The 23377-nt window shown below is 46.4% G+C and overlaps 1 protein-coding gene and 1 non-coding gene across 9 annotated transcripts in view; both read left to right on the plus strand.

Annotated features, from left to right (window-relative positions):
- Positions 1-22281, plus strand: part of LRP8 (LDL receptor related protein 8) — an 80434-nt gene extending 58153 nt beyond the window's left edge. For 5 of the 8 annotated variants that reach the window (XM_058717323.1, XM_058717324.1, XM_058717325.1 and 2 more), the window contains 10 exons: positions 43-270; positions 3069-3187; positions 3442-3581; positions 5002-5143; positions 6644-6796; positions 7669-7893; positions 10035-10103; positions 13995-14167; positions 15233-15409; positions 17686-22281. In XM_058717323.1, the coding sequence (XP_058573306.1) occupies positions 43-270; positions 3069-3187; positions 3442-3581; positions 5002-5143; positions 6644-6796; positions 7669-7893; positions 10035-10103; positions 13995-14167; positions 15233-15409; positions 17686-17724 (1465 nt within the window). In that variant the 3' untranslated portion in view covers positions 17725-22281. The remainder of the gene's footprint in view (positions 1-42; positions 271-3068; positions 3188-3441; positions 3582-5001; positions 5144-6643; positions 6797-7668; positions 7894-10034; positions 10104-13994; positions 14168-15232; positions 15410-17685) is intronic. The other 3 variants (XM_058717326.1, XM_058717327.1, XM_058717331.1) reach the window with 1 other exon arrangement.
- Positions 22282-22408: 127 nt separating this feature from the next.
- Positions 22409-22481, plus strand: TRNAK-CUU (transfer RNA lysine (anticodon CUU)). The gene has a single exon. It is a non-coding gene; the product is annotated as a tRNA-Lys (tRNA).
- Positions 22482-23377: the final 896 nt, after the last annotated feature.

Genomic DNA, 23377 nt, shown 5'->3' on the forward strand with positions numbered 1-23377 from the left:
GGCTGGAACACCTGCCCCACGGCCAGCTCTGGTTGCTCCTAGCGCCTACATGGACAAGGCCAGCGACCTGGCAGAGCAGGAGGTCCTCATTGACAAGCAGCTGCACTCTCCAGAGGGCCTGGCGGTGGACTGGGTCCACAAGCACATCTACTGGACTGACTCGGGCAACAAGACCATCTCAGTGGCCACAATTGATGGAAGCCGCCGATGTACTCTCTTCAGCCGTGACCTCAGTGAACCCCGGGCCATCGCGGTCGACCCCCTGAGAGGGTGAGTGTCCCCACCCAGACTTCCCATTCCCCCACCAGTGGCACTGAGTCCTGGTGTGTCTGTCACAAGAGCTTTCTTGAAGACTTTGGACGGCGCTGAGCCGCTCAGGCAGCCCAAGGGAAGAAAGCCCGTGTGGGTCCCTCAGACTATTAACCCCTGACCAGGGGTTCCTTGGGCATCGGTCCCAGGTTTCTCCTGGACTCCACTGCTTGCCCATCATATCATAGAATCAGAGCATGTCAGAGCAGAATCGGGCTCCAGAGATTGCCTAGTAGAAGCTCCTGGGGCGGGAAGTCTTTCCTCAGGCTGCTGCATGCCACAGGTGGGCGTCTGGTGGCTGCTCCCTTGCTCCCAGGAACAGGGTTTCCCACTGGGGCTGTTTCATTTCAAGACAGCTCTGCCCACTAGAGTGCTTCGGATCTTTTCTCACATTCCCAAATCTGCCTAACTTTGACTTTCTGCATTGGCCTCTGGAGTGACATCAAACATGTCTACTCCCTGCCCTGCATGACAGCCAGCAAGACAGGAGGACCAAGATCACTGGGTCTGCTCTGCTCCAGGCTGCCCACCCCTGTGCCCAGAGTGCCCTGGGCCCCTCACCACCCAGGCTGCCCTGATCTGGCCACACCTCCCTTTTGGGGGTAGAGATTCTGAGCAGAGCAGGCCTCCTCCCTCCCTTCCTCAGTGGGGATGTCCTGAGAGGGCATGGTTTTCGGCAGCTGTGTCATATTAAGTTTACAAGGATCGCTAGCTTCTTCCAATTACTGATTCCTTAATTGTTAAACAGGGATAAGAAAATCCTCTTCCAGTGAGGACAGCTGGGGGCCAGGGTGGCCACTTGAGAGAATGTGTGAGGCCCCGGGCAGTGACTTGACAGCCGCCATTTAATGAACACGCATAGGTGGACCCCACACAGGACCAGGCACCCTCTAGATGCTCAGCTGTCTCACGTAGCCCCACTTCAGCCCTGCTCCCTGTATGCTTCCCCCTGACATAGTTATACCTAGCTCATCTCCGGCCCATTATGGATCTGTCAGGGTCCCAGCAGGAAACCCACCGCATACTCAAATTAAGATCATTTGAGGAGGGCTTAACAAGGGAATTATTTTACAGAGGCATGGATGAGACCTAATGCACTGTCCCTAACAGTGCACTGAGGGGCAGGAGCAGGGAGGAGTACTTGGTCCAGGAAGGAAAGAGGGTCACCTTCAGAGCAGTAGCCAGCTGGAGGCAACTTTGTAGAGAGGAGTCCAGAAAAAATATCCTGATCTCAGTGTCTCCCTCCCTCTGCTCAAATATTTTGCCAAATGCACCTGGAAGCCAGGAGGCTAGGGAGCCAGGCCCACTGATGTGGTTCGCACATGGGTCAGTTTTTTGGTGTACAGAGCAGAACGGGGATGAGTGAAGAACGAATCCAAAGTGGCTGACAGAAAATATCCAGGGCAACCACTCGGCCCCCTGAGCCCAGAGTCGGCCTTGGCTTGACACCTGGTTTCAGCAAAGGCAGTTTTGGGGAGAATTAAGCACACAGGCTCTCGAGTTCCACTTGAGTTTGTATTTAAATGTGAAGGCTGGTTCCACTGCTCATGAGCAGTATGATCCGAGGTAAGTCAGCCCCTCTGAGCCACAATTTACTCATCTATAAAATGGAACTAATAATGAAAACTTTACTTTATTCAGCAAATATTAAATAAGAGCTTGTTCTGTATCACGCATGAGCCACCTGCCGGGTACACAATGAGGCACAAGACAGACGAGCCTGCCCTCAGTGGAGCTTATAGACTAGTGGGGAAAATAGACAGTGAAATACACCAAACTACTCAAATGTGTACATAAATAAACTGATTGGGTAAGTGCTAGGAAGGAAAGATCCTGTGCTTTGAGAGATAATAACAGGGTAAGCCTACTCACAGAGAAAGGTTTTGTACTGAAGAGATGTGTAACTGAGAAGTAACCAGGGGAAGAGCGGAGGAGGCCCGAGGCTCTGTGATGGCCTGTCTGACAAAGAAACTTAGTTCCTGCCCTGGAGGAACTAAGGAGCCCCGTGGGGAGGTGTGGGGTTTGGAAAGGTGGGGATGATGGCAGAAGAGACAATCAAAGAGGTAGGCAGGGGCCTGATGATGCAGAGCTCTGTCAGCTGTGGTAAGGACTTGGGGTTTTATTTTAAGGGCAATAGGAGAAGCTGCCGTAAAGTTTAAAAACTGGAGAGTGACAACTTGTTTCCATTTTTGAAGGCTCATTTGCCTGCTCTGTGGGGACTGGATTAGAGGGGCAGTGATGACTGCATTTGTAAGTATGTGAGGTGAAACCACTCAGCTCAGTGCCTGCCACACAAGTAGGTACTCCATAAACAGCACAGAGTAGGTACTCAATAAATGTTCAAGAAAGAAGAGAGAGAAACCCTGGACAGAGTTCTAGCTCTGTGACCCTGGGTAAGCTGTCCACTTTCTCCTCTGCACACCAGGAAAAGTAAGAGAGGGTTGACAAGGGCCTTTTTTGCTTTGGCCTCTTGGACTCTGGTTAGAGCTGCCAGAAGTGGGAGAAAGGGGCTCACAGGGGTGCAACGGAGGCCAGATGAGCTCTCCGTGAATACAGGCTTCCCCAGGCTCTCAGATGAGGGGAAGCTAACGCATCTGCTACCTGTTAGATTTGATGATGGTTCCAGTGGATTTCAGAGCCCTTCCCAGTTCCCATCACGCGCAATCTTCAACATTCAGTGGGTCATTGAGTGCCGTGACATAGACAGCCCTAACCCTGTCCCCTGACAACAAGCACAATTGAGTTCTTCTTTCTTCTAGGTTCATGTATTGGTCTGACTGGGGGTACCAGGCCAAGATCGAGAAGTCTGGGCTCAATGGTGTAGACCGGCAAACGCTGGTGTCAGACAACATTGAGTGGCCCAATGGAATCACCCTGGGTGAGCCCTGCCTTCCCTGGATTGGGGGCCTGTCCTACTACCTGATCCTGACCACCGTCTGGAGCTCCATGGGTTTTGTTTCTGTACCCGCTAATAGTGCCGGTGCCTGTATTTCCTGACGGTTGCCCCAGGCTGGCCTCAGTCTGAGGCCAGGCCCAGAAATATGGGTAGGGAAGAGGGCACAGAGGAGCAGAGATCCTGGTTGGGGTCCCAAACTCAAGACCCCATCCTCTGTCCCCTTTCTCCTCCCCAAGATTTGCTGAACCAGCGCTTATACTGGGTAGACTCCAAGCTGCACCAACTCTCCAGCATTGACCTCAGCGGAGGCAACAGAAAGATGCTGATTTCCTCCCCTGACTTCCTGAGCCACCCTTTTGGGATAGCTGTGTTTGAGGTGAGCCCCGTGACAGGAGACGTGGCCCTATCAGGAAACTGAAGCCTAGAAAAGGCTTACTCAAACCGATCAGCTCTCTGAGACTTATCTAAATGGAGACAAAGGGATAGGGAAGCCAAATGTGTACACAATGCGTGAGCTCCCTGCAGACAAAGGCCTCGCAGCCTCTTGTCCTGTGCTCCCTTCCCAAGACCTCTTTCAGAGCCCTTCTCATGGGTAAGTTGCTAGACCATGTGTGTTTCCTCTCTGTACCCTCAGCACCTGGCACTGTAACCCCCATATACAGAAGTACCCAATAAAGGGAGAGAGGGAAGAAGGAATATACATTTCCATAAAACCTACTGTTAGAAATAGCCTGAGAGGTGCTGTTCAGTTCAGCACACTTTCACTGACCTTTGCTGGGCCCTGGGGTCACGGAAGTGAGTTGGACACCATCTTGGCCCTCCCAAAGCTCCCCAGAGGGTGAAGAGTCAAGACCCTCCTGAACCTGTGTTCTGACCCTAACAACCTTTCTCCTCGGGGAACGAGGAAGCCAGAACCAACCAAGGTCTCACACACCTATTTCTTCCCCTAAACTAATTCTGCCACCAAGGGGAGGGAAAGCAAGGGGACACTGGTCTATGGTGGGCATTGGCAATATCTGCTTGGAGTGACCTCACTCAGCACTGCTCTGAAATTGTGGGCAAAGCCCCACCTTCAAGTCCAGCCCCTGCTTCGAAAGACAGGTGTGTTCAGACATGTATGTGCTTGTGTATATATGTGGCATGTACATGTATGGTGTATGTGCATACGTATACATGAATGCATCCACTTAAAATTGTCCCTTTCTCTATGTGCTCATGCTTGTGAATATGTAAATATGTATACCAATACTTAGTTAAGTGTTTATGTAGGTACAAGCGTGCCTTTGTGTGTGTAGATGAACATAGGGGTATGTGTCCAGATCTGTGCATGAGGCTGCATGGTTATACCTATAAATATGGATTTGCCTACAGATGCACCTGTAGTCTTATATGAACTAAGCACTGGATGTGTATGTGTGTATAACCAGAAGCCGTAGGACAGCCTTGCAGGGAATAAGTCCTCAGCAGCTCATACATCCCCTCCAATCTTGGTCCCAGGCCCCAGTAATGGTAACAGCTATAAAGACCCAACCTTCGGTTTCTTCTGGACTCCAGGAAGCAGACCTAGCTCAGCATTAATGAGCAATCTCTAGGCCAAGGCCCAGAATCAACAAATAGCCCTCTGTGACAGAAGGGAACCAGAGTATATGCCACAGACTAGAGGCTGAGTGTCCCCCTGCGAATCTGTGGGCAGGAGAGCTCAGGGGAGATGGCAGGCAGTTCTTGTGACTGTGGTTTGGGGCCAGACCCTCAGACTTACGCTCTAGCCTCCCGTCCTCTGCATGTGTACCCTACAGGACAAGGTGTTCTGGACAGACCTGGAGAATGAGGCCATTTTCAGTGCAAATCGGCTCAATGGCCTGGAAATCTCCATCCTAGCTGAGAACCTCAATAACCCACATGACATTGTCATCTTCCATGAGCTGAAGCAGCCAAGAGGTGAGCCTTCCCTGGTCCCAGGTCCCCTGCCCTTGTCCTCTCCCTCCCCTAGGTAGGCTGCATTCACGTTCGTGTAATGTAATGTCTCAGCACACCCAGAAGGTATAGCAACAGTCCCTCTCATTGGTAGAGTGCTTCGCTGTCACATATTTTCTCTCATTTCCTTCAGCTCTTGGTGAAATAAGGCTGGGCATAAAAAATACATAAAGCCCTATTTTTGCCTACAAAGAACAGGTATTACTTTTCTCATTTAACAACGGAGGAAACTGGCTCAGAGAGGCAAAATAATTTTAGCAGGTGGCACAACTGAAACCCAAACTCAGGTCTATCTGATTTCAAGAGCTCCTTCTGCCATGAAGGAACACATTGCTTCTCATTTATTATGTGTACCCATTTTGCAGTAGTGTGAGCTAACGTATCCTAGGGCCATAGCAGTCCAGCTTGTTGGTTGGGAATAGAAGCCAGGAATCCTGCTACTAGGTTGTCCCGTCCTCTATCACTAGGATATAGTACTAAGTCTAACTGTAACTGAGGTGTGGGTGCCAGGTGACAGTGGGAAGGCACAGTGGGGAAAGGAGATAAGCTTGGTGCCTGATTCTAGACCTAGAAATTTAAGTAAGAAATAGACATGGGACGCCTGGGTGGTTCAGTCGGGTTAAGCATCCGATTTTGGCTTCAGACCGTGCATGATCTCACGGTTTGTGAGGTCAAGCCCTGAATCGGGCTCTCTGCTGACAGCTCGGAGCCTGGAGCCTGCTTCAGATTCTGTGCCCCTCTCTCTCTCTCTCTGTCTCTCTCTCTGTCTCTCTCTCTCTCTCTCTCTCTATGCCCCTCCCCCGCTTGTACACACACTCTCCCTCAAAAATAAATAAATAAAACATTTAAAAAGAAAAAAAAGAAATAGACGTGGCATGTGGCAGAGGGGGGAAACAGGCTTTGGAATTTGACAGACTTCAGTTTATTTATTTATTTAAAAAAATTTTTTTTAATGTTTATTCATTTTTGAGAGAAAGAGAGACAGAGGGCATGAGTGGGTGAGGGACAGAGAGAGAGAGAGAGAGGGAGACACAGAATCCGAAGCAGGCTCCAGGCTCTGAGCTGTCGGCACAGCCCGACACGGGGCTCGAACCCACAAACCGCGAGATCAGGACCTAAGCCAAAGTCGGACGCTCAACCGACTGAGGCACCCAGGCACCCTGATAGACCTCAGTTTAAATCCTGTCTCTAAAATCCCTAGAGTTATAACTTAGACGATTTTTTTCTCTTTGAAACTGGGTGTCTTTTGTCTGTCAGTCTGGGGCATACACCCACCTCTCTGAGTTGTCAGGATTGAATGAAAGTGTGGGGGTAAAACACCAGACACACTGCTGGAAGGTGCCCAGTAAAAGGAGAGAAAGCTTTTTGATCAAGCCGAGTGGTAAGGGGCTCATCCTCAGGAGAAGGGAGGAACTGGCATGCCTTACCTTTGCTCCAACTCTGTCTCTGTCTCTGTGCCATTAGCTGCAGATGCCTGTGAGCTGAGTGCCCAGCCCAATGGAGGCTGTGAGTACCTGTGCCTTCCTGCTCCTCAGATCTCCAGCCCCTCTCCCAAGTACACGTGTGCCTGTCCTGACACAATGTGGCTGGGCCCAGACATGAAGAGGTGCTACCGAGGTAAGCAGACCTACCAGGAGGGCTGGCCCCTGGCAGTGCGAGACCCCCTCCTGCTAACACCCTCCATGGGCTTCTGGGATGACATATGCTCCTGGTTTTCCTCTGTCTTTTCTGGCTACTTATTGTCTCTTCTTTACCTTCCTTGTATGCTGGTTTTCCCCAGGGTCCGTCTGAGGCTTTCTCCTCTTACTTCCAAGAAAAATGCACGTATACATACGACATTTTAAATTCAGTTTCAGGGGGTTTCTGGAACCCCTTAAAGACCTGAAATTAAGAACCCTTGACCCCTATGGCTTCAGTTACTGTTTATATGCAGGTGACTCTGAGCTTGCCTCTTCCTCACCTAGAACTTAACACAAAAAGAAGCCCTTTTGTGATACGATTGAGACTAATAGTCATGACTTTGACCATACAAGTTTATATTCATCGTTCAGTGTTGACACAGGGCCAAGGTCTTTTGTTTGAACATAAATCTGCTGCATCATTTGGGATTTCCATGTTCCACTTTGTTTAAAGTGGAGTGAGAATTTCGACCTAGCAGGGTAATAATATGCATGTAAGATCCTTGTAGATTTGTGTGATTTCCCCTACTCCCAATCTTTTACAGTGGTCTTCCCACACCTAATTCTATAGTCTTGCTTTAATGACTTGTCTTCATCAAATCAGTGTGCAGTATAAACCCAAAGTGCTTGGGATTCAGCTAAAGAAAAGGTCATAGTCCATTCAGGAGGTTTAGGGAAGGCTTCCCAGAAGTGGCATTTGAGCTGAGCCATGAGGATGAGTTCATAAGTATAATTCATAGAGGCAAAAAGTTAGACATAAAGCAACAAAAACTCTCTGCCCAAGTGACCTCCACGGTGTTTCCCCTCCAGCACCTCAATCTACCTCAACTACGATGTTAGCTCCTACCACAACGAGGACACTAGCCGACACCGCAAGAGCCCCTGGGACCACCGTCCACAGCCTCACCTCCCAGAACCACAGCACAGAGACACCAAGCCTGGCAGCTGTGGTCCCCAGCTCAGTTAGTGTCCCCAGGGCTCCAAGCATCAGCCCGTCTACCCCAAGCCCTGCGACCAGCAACCACTCCCAGCACTGTAAGTAAATGAGTTCTGTGTTCTTTCATGATGGGGCGATATGTGGGAAGACGAGATCATATCAGAACAGAATATTGGACCTCGCTGAGGAAGCAGGTGGAGGTGCCCGCCTACAATTTAAAAGTCTTAAGTGCCACTAACTTGTAGAGGGTCTTGCAAGAAGCCACTTCCTATCTCTGAGCCTCAGTTTCCTCACCTACAAAGTGGGAAGAATAATTACCCTTACCCTACATGCTTCACAAGACCACTAGGACAGACAAAGAAGGCGGTGTAAACAGAAGTGCTCACGTACACAGTCTCTTCTGTCACTGGGTGTGTGTTTCATGCGTTACTGACGTGTATGAGGGGGTGTCCCCCACATTTGGAAACCTCAGAAGCTCTGGTCTCAGTTCTTAGCCCTCTCGGCAGGTTCCCCAGATAGTAATATCCATAACTATGGTCTGCTTGTGCCTCTTTCCAAACCCTGGTATGAAAATAAGTAAGTTTAGCACTTATTAAATCATTGGGAGCAGTAATTGTCACTGCTAGAAATGTTCTGTCTCATTGGCCAGCAAATACCTTTTTAATTGAGTCACCTGCCAGGGGGAGTTCATTTAAGATAAACCATCTTTTAAATTCTCATCCCACACGTGGCCCGGAAGCCAGGCGGCTCGGCAGCACCTTTCTCATCGGACCCATTTTGCCGGCAGAAGCTGGGTTTCCAGAGCAGAGCACTCATCTTGAAGTTTGGAGAGGCACGTGGCACCTGGGTGAATTCCAGTCCCTGTCACCTGGGGCACAGCCTCCGAGCAGAGAGTCTCCCCACTGGCTTCACGCCGCTCTGGGCTTTGCTGTGGCCGTCGGGGGCTTGCTCCTGTGAAGCAAGGGGGTGGCGGCCCTTCTAAGCAGTGCTACCCCCTCTTTTCTCCCCGTAACACTTAGGTTGCCTTAGAGTAACTTGGAGAAACGGGCGTGCCGCGAGGGTGGCATCCGGGCCATTGCCGGAACAATCGTCTGCCCTCTTGGAGCGAGTGTAGCTGGTGAAGGCCCTCTTCACACCTCAGAGGGCCGTCAGTGGATCCGAAAAAACTGCTTTGTAAACTAAAAAGTGCTATAGAGATGCTACCATGAAGACAGTTTTAAGAGTGGAAAAGATGGCACAGCATACTTTAAAAATACAGTACAGGGGCGCCTGGGTGGCTCAGTCGCCTGGGTTGAGCGTCCGACTTCAGCTCAGGTCACGATCTCGCGGTCCATGAGTTCGAGCCCCGCGTCGGGCTCTGGGCTGATGGCTCAGAGCCTGGAGCCTGCTTCCGATTCTGTGTCTCCCTCTCTCTCTGCCCCTCCCCCGTTCATGCTCTGTCTCTCTCTGTCCCAAAAATAAATAAACGTAAAAAAAAAATTTAAAAATACAGTACATTTTCTAGCCCTTTTCAGTTTAGAACGTGCTTTTATATACCTTATTTAGGCCTCGAAACACCCCCCACCCAGCCCCCCACCCACTTTGAACCAGGCAAGGCTGTGCCAGGCATTGTGCTAAGTAAGGATTCTACATGAATTCTCTCACTTAATCTTCGCAGCACCCAGAGGAGGTAGGTAACTTGCCCACACAAGTAGGTAACCTGCGCAAACCCAGGAGTCTGTGCCGTTGATTCCACTATGTTATGTCGCATCCCAATTTAATTCCTTATTGAAAATAAGCTGGCAATGCAGATGGACAAACAGACCACCGAAACAACAGAGACCAAGGAACAGATACCGGCTGGCAAAGGCAGTTGCCCCAGTCGGTCAGCAACATGGAGACCTAAGTGCTCACTCTGCCAGGCACACCCCCCAGCTTCCTACACTGTGATACTGTGGAAAGGGTAAGAGACTTGGGGCACAAGTCCTGGGTTTGGGTCCCAGCTCTGCTGGACAGTCACTCTCTCTTGAGTCCCTAGAACCCCAGTAAGACTCTGTTTCCCCATGTGTGAAAGGGAGATAACCTCTGTCCTGCTCACCTCAAGGGAGTTTTGATAGGATCTGGAAAGACTGCATTGTTCGGCATTAGCCAGGATCATCACTTTGGAATGAGGGCAGGAAGCAGTTGGGCAATTCTTACAGTGTGAGGCCAGCAAGGACTTGGGTGACAGAGCATCGTTCTGCACATTTGTGTTTTGCAGATGGGAATGAAGGTGGCAAGATGGGCTCAACAGTCACTGCTGCTGTCATTGGGATCATCGTGCCCATGGGTGAGTGTGGCCCCGAGTTACTGTGGAAAAGAGAGAACTGATGCTTGGGGTCTGGGGAAAAGCACTAGAAAGGCCAAGCACTTAGCACACGGACCTGTCTCATTGACTTTTTCTGTCCCGGCAGCCTTCCCACCCACTTCCCAGTCCTATAATTTGGTTTCTTAGCTTGGCACACAAGGCCCCTCAGGACCTGACCCCAGGCAGCCCCCAGTGCACCCCTGCTCCCCACTATTCACACTCTGCATGCCAGCCATGTGAAGGCAGACCGTAGGCTCCATGGGGACAGGGCTGGAGCTTCTCTTGCTCGCCACTCTCCCCAGCTGCTCGCAGTGGCTGGCATGTGGTAGGAAATAAAGTATTTGTTGAATGAATGAGGAGAGCTGCTTGCCATTCCTTTAGTAGATCATGCTATTTTGCTTTCTTTCTGTTTGGTTTTCAACAAACATTTATCAAGCAGCTGCGAGGTACCAGCCTCTGTGAGGTGGAAGGAAGGTGATTAAAAATGACTAAAACATGGTTCTTGTCCTCCAAAAGTTTAGTCTTGTCGGAGAGATACACATAACAGATAATTTTGATTATGTCAGGGGAAGTCCTAAAACAAAGCCATATGTGGTCCAGGGAAACCACTGCTGAAGAAGTGCTTAACTTGGAATCGGTAGGGAAGGTTTCCTAGTGGAAATGATAATGTGAGCTGAGTCAGCCAAATGAAGAAGAATCCAGAGCAACCTGAGCAGTGATAACAGCATGAAGTAAAACCAGCACCGGGAAATAGCGTGGGGAGGGGAGAGAGTGGGTTTGGAACTAGAAGTTCGATATGGCCAAAATATAACATTTAAACCTCACGGAGAACCACGGAGGCCGATTTATTCTCTCGCCTCCCGCTGTTCACATAGCATCCTGAATATGCCGTGTCTTATACCAGTCTCATCTCTTGGTGGGATCTTTGAATTGCAACTGTCCATTCGCAAGTTGATCTCCCTGGCTTACCCACAAGCACCTCAAGGACAGGGACTTTGCCCATTTATCTTGGGAGTCCTCAGTATGGTGGTGAGCTAGTGAGTGAAAGTTTTAAAAACTTCTACTCCGGGCAAGGGACTGTGCCAAGTGCCAGGGACCCAGGGAAGAAAAAGATAAAAAAGACTTTAAGAGCTTTCGGTCTTTAGTCAGACTTAGTCATAAAAAGTGATACAAGAGAGGTGTTAACACGTATCACAATGTGCTGTAATAGAAGCGGGATGCCCGGCAGAGGAGAGGTGATGGTACTTCTGGAGAAGATGCCATTTGAATTGGCCTTGAAAGTCTTCAACACTAAAGATGATGGAGAGACTACTTCAGGCCGATTTGGAGTAGAGTGAGTGGAAAATACTCTGAACGTTGCTTAGTGAAAGAGAAATCAAGCCCTTTCCTGACATATTCTGTTCTATAGAAGGGCTTGTATATGCGCCTTCCCTGATACAATACACTCTGATATGATTAATATTTTTAATTTCTGCTCATCTGAGAGGTTAAAGATGAGTATTCTTTCCCTGATATTTCCCTATGAGGTAGAGTATCTTTCCATAAGCTTAATGGCCATTTATATTTCATCCTTAATGAATTGCTAATTCACAGTCTTGTTTTTCTGTTGGTTCTGGTTCTTATTCTTACTTATTTGTAGAAATATTTATACATGATGAATATTAAACCTTTGTAATATGTGTGACAAATATTTTCTCCCATACTGCCTCTTGATTTATAAATGTGTTCATGGTATCTTTTGCCATGCATAAACTTAAAAATTTTAAGTATCAGATCTGTTCATCGTTTGTGTTATGACTTCCGGGTTTTGTGTTTTACATAGGAAGGTCTGCCTCACTATAGATTATTAAAATATCTCCCTATACATTCTTCTGCTAAACATTGTTTTATATTTAGATAGCAATCTATTTGGAATTTATTATAGAGTATGGTGTGAGGTAGAGACTGAACTGTTTTTTTTTTTCTATAGGCCTGTTTAGTTTTCCCAAGACCCTTATTGAATAATTCATCCTTCTGACTTGAACTGTCATCTTTATATTAAACTACATGGCTCTCTAGACTTTGATCTGCTGCTAGCCTCTTTATTCTCTGTTCCTACGTACCAGAAGAACAACTCCGTGCTGTGCTTTAGCTTCTAATAGGGCATCATTATTCTTGCAATATTTTCTTAGCTGTTTTTTCCAACTTCTCTTCTAGATGAACTTTAGAATCATCTTTATAAAAACTATGGTGGAATCGTATGCTTTGGATATATAAATTGATATGGGGAGAATTCATGTTTTTACAATATTGAAGCTTCCCATCCAGGAACTTAACACATCTCCCTATTTATTTGAGTCTTTTGTGTCCTTTTATGAAATTTTGTAGATCATATAGGAGTTGCACATTTCCTGCTAGGTTATTCCAGGTATTTTATGGTTTTTGTTGGGCTGCTGTGAATGTGTTCTGTTCTTCTTCCATTCCATTTTCGAATTGGTTATTGCTAATTAATAAGAAAGCTATTGACTTTTTGTTAATTTTTTAAAAATCTTTGGGGCGCCTGGGTGGCTCAGTCGGTTGAGCGCCGACTTCGGCTCAGGTCACGATCTCGCAGTCCGTGAGTTCGAGCCCCGCATCGGGCCCCTGTGCTGACAGCTCAGAGCCCGGAGCCTGTTTCAGATTCTGTGTCTCCCTCTTTCTGACCCTCCCCCATTCATGCTCTGTCTCTCTCTGTCTCAAAAATAAATAAACGTTAAAAAAAAAATTAAAAAAAAAATCTTTATTCATTTTGAGAGAGAGAGAGCATGAGCGAGGGAGAGGTAGAGAGAGAGAGAAAATCTCAAGCCCAGGGTTTGATCCCATGAGACATGAGACCATGACCTGAGCCAAAACCAGGAGCTGGATGTTTAACTGAGTCACCCCAGCACCCCTTATATGAACTGTTGATGAACTAAAATTATTTATAATAGTTTTTCATCTGCTTTTCTAAGATTTTCTAAGCATACAAAACTGATAAGTTTGGTATTCCCCCTTTCCCCTGTGTGTACCCTTGAATTCTTTGTTCTTACTGCATAGATAGGTCTCTGGAATAATAAATACTAGCAATGGTAACAGGTATCCTTGCCTTGTTCCTATCTTTAATGGGTCTTGATTATTACAGTCTAACTGAAGTAAAACCCCCCTCTCTAGCATCCTGGATGCTGTCATCAGCCTCCACTTGAATGCTCATGATGATTGTCTACCCTCTTATGAAGCTGCTTGCACCCGTTTTGCCCAGCTCTGTTTGAGAACTTGCTCCTTTACTCATTAATATATTCATCGATTCCAACTCAGAGCTTGTGTTTTCCCGCTGTGTCCCCCTCTAGAGATGCTTCTCTTCTTGCAGAGTCCCAGCTTTGGGAAGAAACACCCCACCCCCACCATCCACCCTCCATTGGAGGAGAGAATGGTTTTCTCAGAGAAATCCAAGGAAGCAGCAGCATTAGGACAATGGTGTGGTGAAGAAATTCACTCATTCACTCAGTACATGTTGCTGAGCAAGGCACCAGGCATAGAGAGATAAAGAAGACACAGTCCCTGCCCACAAAGAGCGCAATCTAGTTGGGGGTACAGGTATATAAAGTATAGTACCGTAGGCTCGGAACACACATGAGAGAGCAACTGACTCTTCCTTGAGAAGTTGAGAAGACTTCACATTTGAGCTGGATCTCAAGGGATGAGTAGTTAATAAAGGAAGAGATAGGAGAAGGGCTTCCAAGCAGCAGAAGAAGAACACAGCACAACGGCCTGAGCAACAAGGGGCAGGAAAGTTAGAGAGGCGGCGAGAAGTGTACTGACGTCTGAGCAGTGGGCTAGAGCCTCTGGAAGTTCAGTGTAATGTGTCCCTTCCTCCAGCGGTAATAGCCCTGCTGTGCATGAGTGGCTACCTGATCTGGAGAAACTGGAAGCGGAAGAACACCAAAAGTATGAATTTTGACAACCCAGTGTACAGGAAAACAACAGAAGAAGAAGAAGAAGATGAGCTCCACATAGGGAGGACTGCTCAGATCGGCCATGTCTATCCTGCAGTAAGTATCCCTTGCTGGAAGAATTCCTTCCTTCCTTACATCCTTCCCTCTCTTCCCCCCTTCCTCACCCCTCCTTCCTCCCCTTCCTTTCCTTTCCTTTCCTTTCCTTCCTTCCTTCCTTCCTTCCTTCCTTCCTTCCTTCCTTCCTTCCTTCCTTCCTTCCTTCCAACTTTATCAAGAACCTACCATGTGCCAGGCACTCCTCTAGGCCCTGGGGACACAGAAATGCTGGGACAGGTGTTTGGGGTAGAAGTGTATAAGGGCCACCTTGTAGCTAGAGGCTCTTCCTTAGGGTAAAGAAGCCAAATGTCTTTCTTTCTGCTGAGTACATTTTCAGAACCTTTGGCCTGGAAGGGTAACTGTGGCCGTGCAATTCAAATGTATTTGTTTCAGCAAACACTGTATGCTGGCCGTGAGCCAAGCACCACACTGGATGTGACATGTTCACAAGTAAGAAAGGAACGTACTCTCTTCCAAGTTGCTGGTGGGGGGTGAGAGAGAGTCACTTATTATTGTACGGCTGTGTGTGTCATACCATGGTGGAGCTCAGGAGTCTCTCTTCCAGGAAGCTTTCCCTGGTTTCTTTGTTCTCCCACAGCCTCTGTCCATCACAGCACCTGTCACACTGTAGTCAACTTGTCTTTTTGCACATTGGTCTCCCCACTAGACCGGGAACTCCTTGAGGGCCGGATTGTCTGATTAATCTGTTTGCCTGGTGCCTAGCACAGAATTAGGTGGCTCCCAGTACATATTTGCTGAACAAATGCTATGGAAACACCAACAAGGGAGCTATTCATTCGGTTTGGGAGATCAGGCAGGGAATGCCTCACAGAGGCTGTGACAGATGAACTGTGTCCTTAAAAGGTTAATAGCAATTATCCAGCGAGAGGAGGAGAAAAATGGCATTCCAGAAAGAAGCATGTGCAAACGCTGAGAGGTACAATAGGGCATGGCTTGTTGGGGGAGCAAGGACCGCAAAGTGTCTGGAGCAGATGTCGTGGTTGTATAGCAGAGTCAGGGGGCTGAGTGTGACCTCATAGGTCATCCAGTCCATCCCCCTGTCAGGCGATCAGCAGCTTTGATCACCCACTGTGGGCAGAGCCCTGTCTTGGGGAGACCAGAGAACTGGAAGACCCAGCCCCTGCCCTCAAGGAGCTTTTTGTCTTGCCGGGGGAACCAAGGTCACAGCTGCACCAACTCCCGAAGAACCCTCTTTCCGAGCTGCCTGTCGTCAAGTGCAAGGTAGGGCAGTGCCACTTTGAGTCTGAGGGGCTGGTGAGTGAGGGCGTGAGCTTAGGCAGGTGCAGCCAATCCCAGGCGGCTTTCCGGTCCTGGAAGGCTGCAAATTGTAAGCTGGGTGTCGGGGCAGAGGAAAGATGAGCTCGTTGCTGACCAAGGAAAGGGTGTGTGGAAGAAATCATCAAGTATGGGGCAGGGCAGTGTGCATTGTACATTATTCATAAGGGAGACATGGGAAATGAAGTTGAGCAAGTGAGGAGGGTCAGCAGATGGCCTTGAGCCTTCCCCTTGGCCAATCATACAAACAGGTGTTTGACCAAGTTTTAAAGACTTGGGCGGGGGTGGGGGACACAGTGGACGAAGCGTTGAGCTTAGCCTGAGGAGGTGGCTCCCAGTGTCACTGCTCTGTAGCCTTGTGGTCTCAGTCACTTCTCTCTGCTCACTTCTATTTGTAAAATTGGAATGATAACCCCCATTCTGTCTGCCTCCTAAATTCATAGTGTTCGGGTGAGACAGCTCACGTGAGAGAGCTTTGTGAGTTATAAAGCACTCTACACGTGTAAAGTAGATGTGTAGAACAAATAACCACTCTGGAGGAGCTATTCCTGATGCCTCGAGGGCCTGAGGAATAAGCTCTTGCCAGTTGCAGAGAAATAGGAGATATTTAGTGAGACCTCCTGTGTGTCAGACACTACTCTGTGTTTTACATACACTTCCTTGTATTGTCTTCACAGTAACTTTATAAAGTTGATATGATTAGCTGCATTTTGCAGATGGGGAAACTGAGAGTCAGAGAATCTGAATAACTGGCCTAGGGTCACAACTAAGAAGCAGAAGGACCAGGATAAAAACTCCAGTCTGTATGTACACAAAAGTCGGTGCTCTTTCCACTTACATCATGGGGCAGATGGCCTGGAATCTTGTTCAGTATCCTCAACAACCCGTTCTCCCCCCTGTCCTTGTCTTTCTCCACCATCACTTCTGGGACCTACCTTTGGCCTAGAGATCTGTCTTGGAGAGAGTGGGAGGATAACAGGACCAGAAGAGACTCTCAAGTGTCAGTGCTAGTAGAGCAAGGCCATGGTATTCTTGCAAAGCCCAAAGATGATCTGAAAGGCAGGGGGGTCACTTTTGGTCGTCTGTAGGCTGTCCAGAGATGGGAAATGCTAGTCTGGTTCTATTTTATTCTGCTGGTCAAGTTGGTCTAGAATACTCTAGACCTCATGTGTGTTACTGTATTAAGCACTCTATAGACATTACCTCATCTGCTTTCTCAACGACTCTATGTGGTAGGTCCTGTTATTCCCATCTGACAGATGAGAAAACCAAGGCTCTGAGGGGTGAAGTGGTTAGCCCAAATTCACTTAGCTATGAGAAAGATAGCAAAACACTGGGGTCTGCCCAAGGAGTGTATCCAGGAAATGGAAGAGTGGCAAGCAGGATTACATCAGGCCCAGTTGGGGAAAGCTTGATGTGTAACCCAGAGGAGAAAACACTCAGAAGGAAAGGAAGAGAACTCAAACACTATCCTCATATTTCAAGGGTTGTCTGTATAGAACCCTCTGGGTCTAAGAGAATCAGGAAACATCAGAATATTTAAAGAAACAGATTTCATGTCAGTATAGGAAAGAAGTTAAGTCCACTGTCCACTGTTCCAATGGAATAGACCACCTCAGGGGCTAATGGGTTCGGTCCAGTACAGTCAGCCATTTGTGGGCAGGTAAGTCTAGCTAGACTAGTCTAGCTAAGTCTAGTCTATCTAATGACTAGAAAGTAAGGTTGAGGGAAAGAGGGATTGAATGTAATCAACTTGTATCACATTCTGATTCTGTATAATCAGGAGGGGTGTGACAGATTGCCTTCCTAATTGTGACTCACCAGCTAGAGACAAGTGGCTAATGGCCTGGGATTAAACATTTGCCAAAGCTAAGCCACTGAAGTTGAACAAATCTAAAATCCTATAAGGAAGGACCGAGGAAGTTGAGATCTCTGCAGGGATCCTTTACAAAGAGGCAAAAGCTACAACTCTGGATTCACACAGATCTGAGTTCAAATTTTAGTTCACCCATGTGCTATGTGATCCAGGACAAATGTTGTTAAAGCTCATCGAGTCTCAGTTTCCTCATCTATAAAATAAATATGACAAACCTGTCTCTTGGGGTAGTATGAAGATTATGTGAGCTAATGCCTATAAAGTAATAGAATGTCTGGTGCGTTGTGGGCACTCAATAAATAGCTCCTGTGGGTCTAATGGTGATTTCTTTGCTCTGTCTCCCCAGCGAGTGGCATTAAGCCTTGAAGATGATGGACTGCCCTGAGGATGGGACCACTCCCTTCGTGCCTCATGGAATTCGGTCCCATGCACTACACTCTCTGGATGGTGTATGCCTGGATGAAAGGGTTTTCTGTATATGGGTCTGTGTGAGTGAGTGTGTGTATGTGTAATTTTTTTTTTAATTTATGTTGCAGAAAGGTAACCACAAAGTTATGATGAACTGCAAACATCCAAAGGATGTGAGAGTTTTTATATGTATAATGTTTTATACACTTTTTAACTGGTTGCACTACCCATGAGGAGTTCATGGAATGGCTACTGCTGAGTGACTAACATGATGTACATAACCAAATGGGGCTGATGGTCCAGTAGCTTACTCATCATTTTAAAACTATATTTACAGAGGGTATTTGGTTTGGGGGGGATTTTTTAGGTTTTGGAGTTTGGGGTTTGATTTTTTTTTTTTTTTTTTTGGCATATAAAATGATTATGCTTTGTGGCTATCCATCAACATAAGTAAAAAAAAAAAGACGAAGAAGAAGAAAAAAATATTTCAACTCCCTCCCCCATTTAGATTATTTATTAACATATTTCAAAAAGAAGATTAGTTCTATAAATAATTTAGAGACACGAGAGTATTTATTTTTGGTATGATTGGCCCACCATACAGACTCTGTGTGCATTTACGTTTATATGTGTATGTGTGTGAGAGAGAGAAATCTGTAGAGAAGAGGCGCACCTGTGGCTGTTGTTCAAGTACATAAAGATACGTATATTGTAAAACAGTCCACAGAGGGGTATCTGTGGTTTTCAGAGAAGCCTTTGGAAATTTGGCTCAAAAAACAGATGCCATGGTTTGGGCAAACATGTGGTGGGAGAAGCAGATCTTTTCCACCTCTGGCAATTTCTAGGACCCCAGTCAGTCATGAAAGGCCTTGCAGTTCACCTGTAGCTGCCGTGACTCCCACTTGGGCTTTCTCTTCTGTGACTGAGGCCAGCGCACAGGCTTTGCACGGCGCCAGGAGGTCTCATGAGCTCACGTGAGAACATGCCTGAACCTCGGCTACTCCTTGTTGTAAAGCTCAGCGTTTCAAGTAACTGCATTTTCCTTCAGGATGCTTGGGTTGACTTCATTATGTTTCCTCTGAAGCACTCCTACTGCCATCCTTACTTGTAGAGAGCTAAGTGGAGGCATTTCTAGAACAGCCCAAGTTTACTGTAGAGACTGGCTCAGGCACCGAGATATGCTCAGCCTCTGAGATATGCTGTGAGCAAGGATAAGGACAATGGAATAGGTTTTGTTACATCTCTATTTCTCCCTTCCTTTACTCTCTACCATTTCCTTTAGGTGGGGAATACAACATAGGTTTGCTACCATCATGTGTTCATATCGATGAAAGTGGCCAAACTTGAAGTCCTACTGAGGGAGACATGGCATACACCACATTATAGTATATTGGATGTATATGTTCAAACAGGGATTTGGTTTACTGCTTTGTAAATAAAAGGAAAAACTCTGGGTATATGTATAGATTATTTTTTTTTTTCATCATGGACACTTTTCTTTGTTTTTCCTGGGCCTTGGGAGAGGCGGGAGAAATGCTCTTTTCTCTTTGCGGGGTCTACCATTGAAAACATAATCCTATAGTCCCAGAGGAATTCTGTCCCCACTGGCTCCTTATCCAAGGTCTGATCTTTTCTTAACTCTGCTGTTCTGCCACGTCACTCCCACCAGACAGCCAGGAACAAGACACGTAAGCAAATTCTGACACCACCCACCCCCAGCTGCCCCCAACTCAGTGAAGTTTGGATGTCTTACCAGCGTGATACCCTTCAAATTTCCAGGCAGGCACTCTGGAGTTCTAGAACCCTGTTCCTAGGACCTTTCTCCACGTCACTCACGGTCTCCTAACTTCTGACAAAAACAGGAGCATCGGCACCATGCTCTGCATAAACAAGCAATTTCCTCATGATAAGCATGTGTTGATAGTCCTGAAATATTCATTGAGAGGCACTGGACCTAGAATGACCAATACCAAATAGGATTTTAAAAACAGGTGGCCAACTCCTATGGAGCTTAATTAGTCACTACTACTCTTTCAAGAATGAAAAGTAAAATTATCTTTGACTGAATAAAAATGACAAGAAATGTTGAGACCTACACAAAACAAGCAACTTGTTCGATAGCCTGCCTCCAAAGAAACAATTTCCTGGGGAAATGATGCATAGTTTCAGTCAGAGCCTGGTCTTCACACACACACACACAAAATGAGAAAAGTCAGGATGGCTCAGCCTGAGACTTCAAAATGATGGTGAAACACAACTTTCTCAGAGACATCCATGTTTCCTGAATATGTTACAAGTGCAGTTTGAAAGAGACGCCCATGGGAGCAACCTACAGAAGACAAGTTGCAGAATCCTCACATGTCGGATGGCAGTCAATAAGATGAAGTCTGAGGAGGTCATGTCCGTCCTCCCTCTCTAGTCTCGGAGGCTTCTGAGCCTCATTCTGAGGTGTAGTTGCGTTTCTGTTGCCTTTTGCCCCAGTGCTACCATGTATCTACAGCCAATACCCAGATCATAGAGTCATTGGATTTTAGAGCTGGAAGGAAGCCTAGAGATAATGCCAGGCGGGTAGAAGATTTATCAGACAATTTCTTCTTTGTTTAAAAGAAACTGGTCCCAGGCCTTTTCCTTCTCCAAGAGACCACTTTGAACTGCCTGAATATTATACCAAACCTGCTACCTATCTTATGGCCTATCTTTCCAGAGGAATTATGAAGACACTGGCAGAAAGAGCCTTCCAGAAACAGAAAACGAAAATTTTATTTATTTACTCTTGATAGCATGATTATTTATAAAATAGGTTGACGTGACCTTTAACCTCAAGATGAGATGGGAATTCAGTTTATGGCAATAAGTACTATCGGTCCTTCCAGTTTTCTCTGTGATTGCAGTATATTCATTCACTGAAACCATTTGCTAGGTACCAACTAAGTGCCAGGCACTGCAGATGTACAGGTCAAGCAGATGTTTTCTGTCCTTACGGAGGAGTTCACGGTAACAATAGAGTAAGTCATGCGGAAACAAAAAGAATAGATTCTTTCCAGAGTATTATTAAGGCACAAAGGAGAGAGAGGTCACTTCTACACAAGGAGATGAGGAATGGGGTCAAGAAGGGCATTGTAGAAGTGACCTTGCGCTAAGTCTTGAAAACTAAATAGGGGTGTCCAGGCTGCTTCGGGCAGAGGAGACACAAGGGCATGAAACAGCATGGGGACTTTACAGAGCTGCATGTAATTCATCATAAAGAGCAAAAGGTTCAAGGGGGACTTAGCAAGAAATGAGGCTGGATGGAAAGACAGGTTCAACGTAAGCACTTTATAGAATACTTATGTTTAATTTCTGATTCAATTATGCAAACATTTCTAAGACATTTATTGTGTACGAGGCACCAAGTGCACCATGGAAAATTCATCAGGATGCATCGCCAGCACTTTGCCGACAGGACAGTCTTTAGCCTCAAGCTTTCCAGTGGCCAAAGGGAAATAGTGACTGCATTTCATACGTTCGAGTTGACTTTTTTTGAATATAAGGGCAATGGAATTGTCACAGAAGCATTCCATGTTGTCAAGAGCCTCTGAGATTTTTCTCAACAGTGAGAAAATGAAATTTTGGAGATGTGTAGTCTGCAGAGGGAACCCCGAGCACTGTCTAGTCAGGCGCTGGTGGGAGTCGGGAGAGAGCACAGGAATGTGAGCCTCACTCCTCTCCCTAACTCCAGCCACACACTCTTTATTTCACAGAATTTAAATGAGTTAGCAATTAAACATTCAGAGTAAATAACTTCCTTTCCCATCAATGCATGAAGATAGAGTATCGGAGTCTTCTCACGCTGTATTTTTTAGGGTATTGGGGATTTTCAGGACACAGAGAACTTAGAGGTGGAGGAATTACAGCTTCAAATTTTCAGTTAATATAAGAAATCAGGAAGCTCTGTTCATTCAGGCTATGCACCATGTGCATAGTCAAGAATCAGCAGAAACCCTCTGCATTTGCAAACACTTTGTGCTATAAAAAGTAATTTTAAAAAAGCCACCTGTATATGTATATATATATATATATTTAAAGACATGAAGGTTTTGATACTTTTTTACAAAAACTACAAGAGAAAACATACCTGTACAAACCATGTGTTTTAAAATAGCATTTTGTTCTATACAGCCGTTGTTAATTTGGGGGTGAAGTACTGGTTTGCAGACTGCATCACATTGTACCCAAATGAATTATCCTTGTTTGTCTTCCCCCCCCACCCCCGCCCCCCACCCTCGAATGACCATATTTGATGTAACAGGCATGTTAGAATGTTGGGTCACACTAACCGTTTCTGCTCTTTTTGTCTTGTCATTCCGAGTCCCATTAGCTTCTGTGCCCAGTGCCCTTTGCAGTCTGGTTTCTGTTCCAGAAGCAAAGGGTGGTGTGCTGCATCTCACTAGCTGTACTGACATCATCTTGGTGAACGAAAAGCCAAATGTGAACATTTGTAAAATGGGTGCACTGTTTCTAGAGAGAGATTAAATTCATTTTTTAAAATCTGAAAGTATTGTTTCATGGTGATGCTTTAATGGGGGGGGGGGGCGGTGAACTATCATTGATTGAGTCCCTAATGTGTACCCAGTATTCTACACAAATTATTTTAGACTTCAACAATCTTGTGAGATCGGGCTGCCTGGCTGGCTCAGTTGGTAGAGCATGAGACTCTTAATCTCAGGGTCGTGAGTTCAAGACCCATGTTGGGCATGGTGCCTACTTTAAAAAATAAAAATAAAAAATACATTTAAAAATGATTTTAAGTCCTGTGAGATAAATACTATCAATATTATCATTCCAATTTTATAGATGAGGAAATAGGTGAAGGAACTGCCTGAAGTCACACCGTTACATTTAGTATCCCCAAAGTACATGTAGCACATGTAGCCCTCTGGACACATGGCGTTCTCTGCCTAGATTTTCCTTCTCTGCCTCTTCATCTGGCTAACTCCTGTTTGTCCTTGATATTCCTTTTAGGACCATTCCTCCACAAACCTTTCTCCATTCTCTTAGACCCAACTCCTAGGGTTAGGCTTCCACAGCAAATTTGCCTATCTGCATACCAATACTTCTGCCCCACCTCTGCTTCCAAGCCACTGAGGTTGCTTTTACCAAGGTCACCCAGGACCTCCTTGATTATAAATCTTATAAATACTTTCAGTCTTTATCTCCCTTGACCTGGAAGCGGTATTTAACACTGCTGACACTCCTTGGATCACTCTTATTTTGGCTCACATGACAGCATATTCCTGGTTTTTCTCTGGCCACATCTTCTCCTTTACCTACCCTTTCCGTTATGGTATTCTGTCTCAAATCCATCCGCTTTTATTATCTCCATTGCCACTACCTGAGTACAGGTCACCATTATCTCGGGTTATCATGATCGTAGATTAACAACTACTTATCTGAAGTTCATATTTCTAATTCTTTCCATTTTCCAATCTACAATATTGCAGCCAGAGTGATTTTTTTTCTAGAATGGAATGGGTTGCGTCACCACCACCCTTTCTACTTCCCTGCTTAAAGCTCTTCGTCGGTTTCCCTTGCATTAAAATCCAATACCTTTGGGTTGTAGCTCACACTCCTTAATATGGCTTGTAAGCCAC

The sequence above is a fragment of the Neofelis nebulosa genome, chromosome 2, assembly GCF_028018385.1.
Source record: "Neofelis nebulosa isolate mNeoNeb1 chromosome 2, mNeoNeb1.pri, whole genome shotgun sequence".
Lineage (NCBI taxonomy): Eukaryota > Metazoa > Chordata > Mammalia > Carnivora > Felidae > Neofelis > Neofelis nebulosa.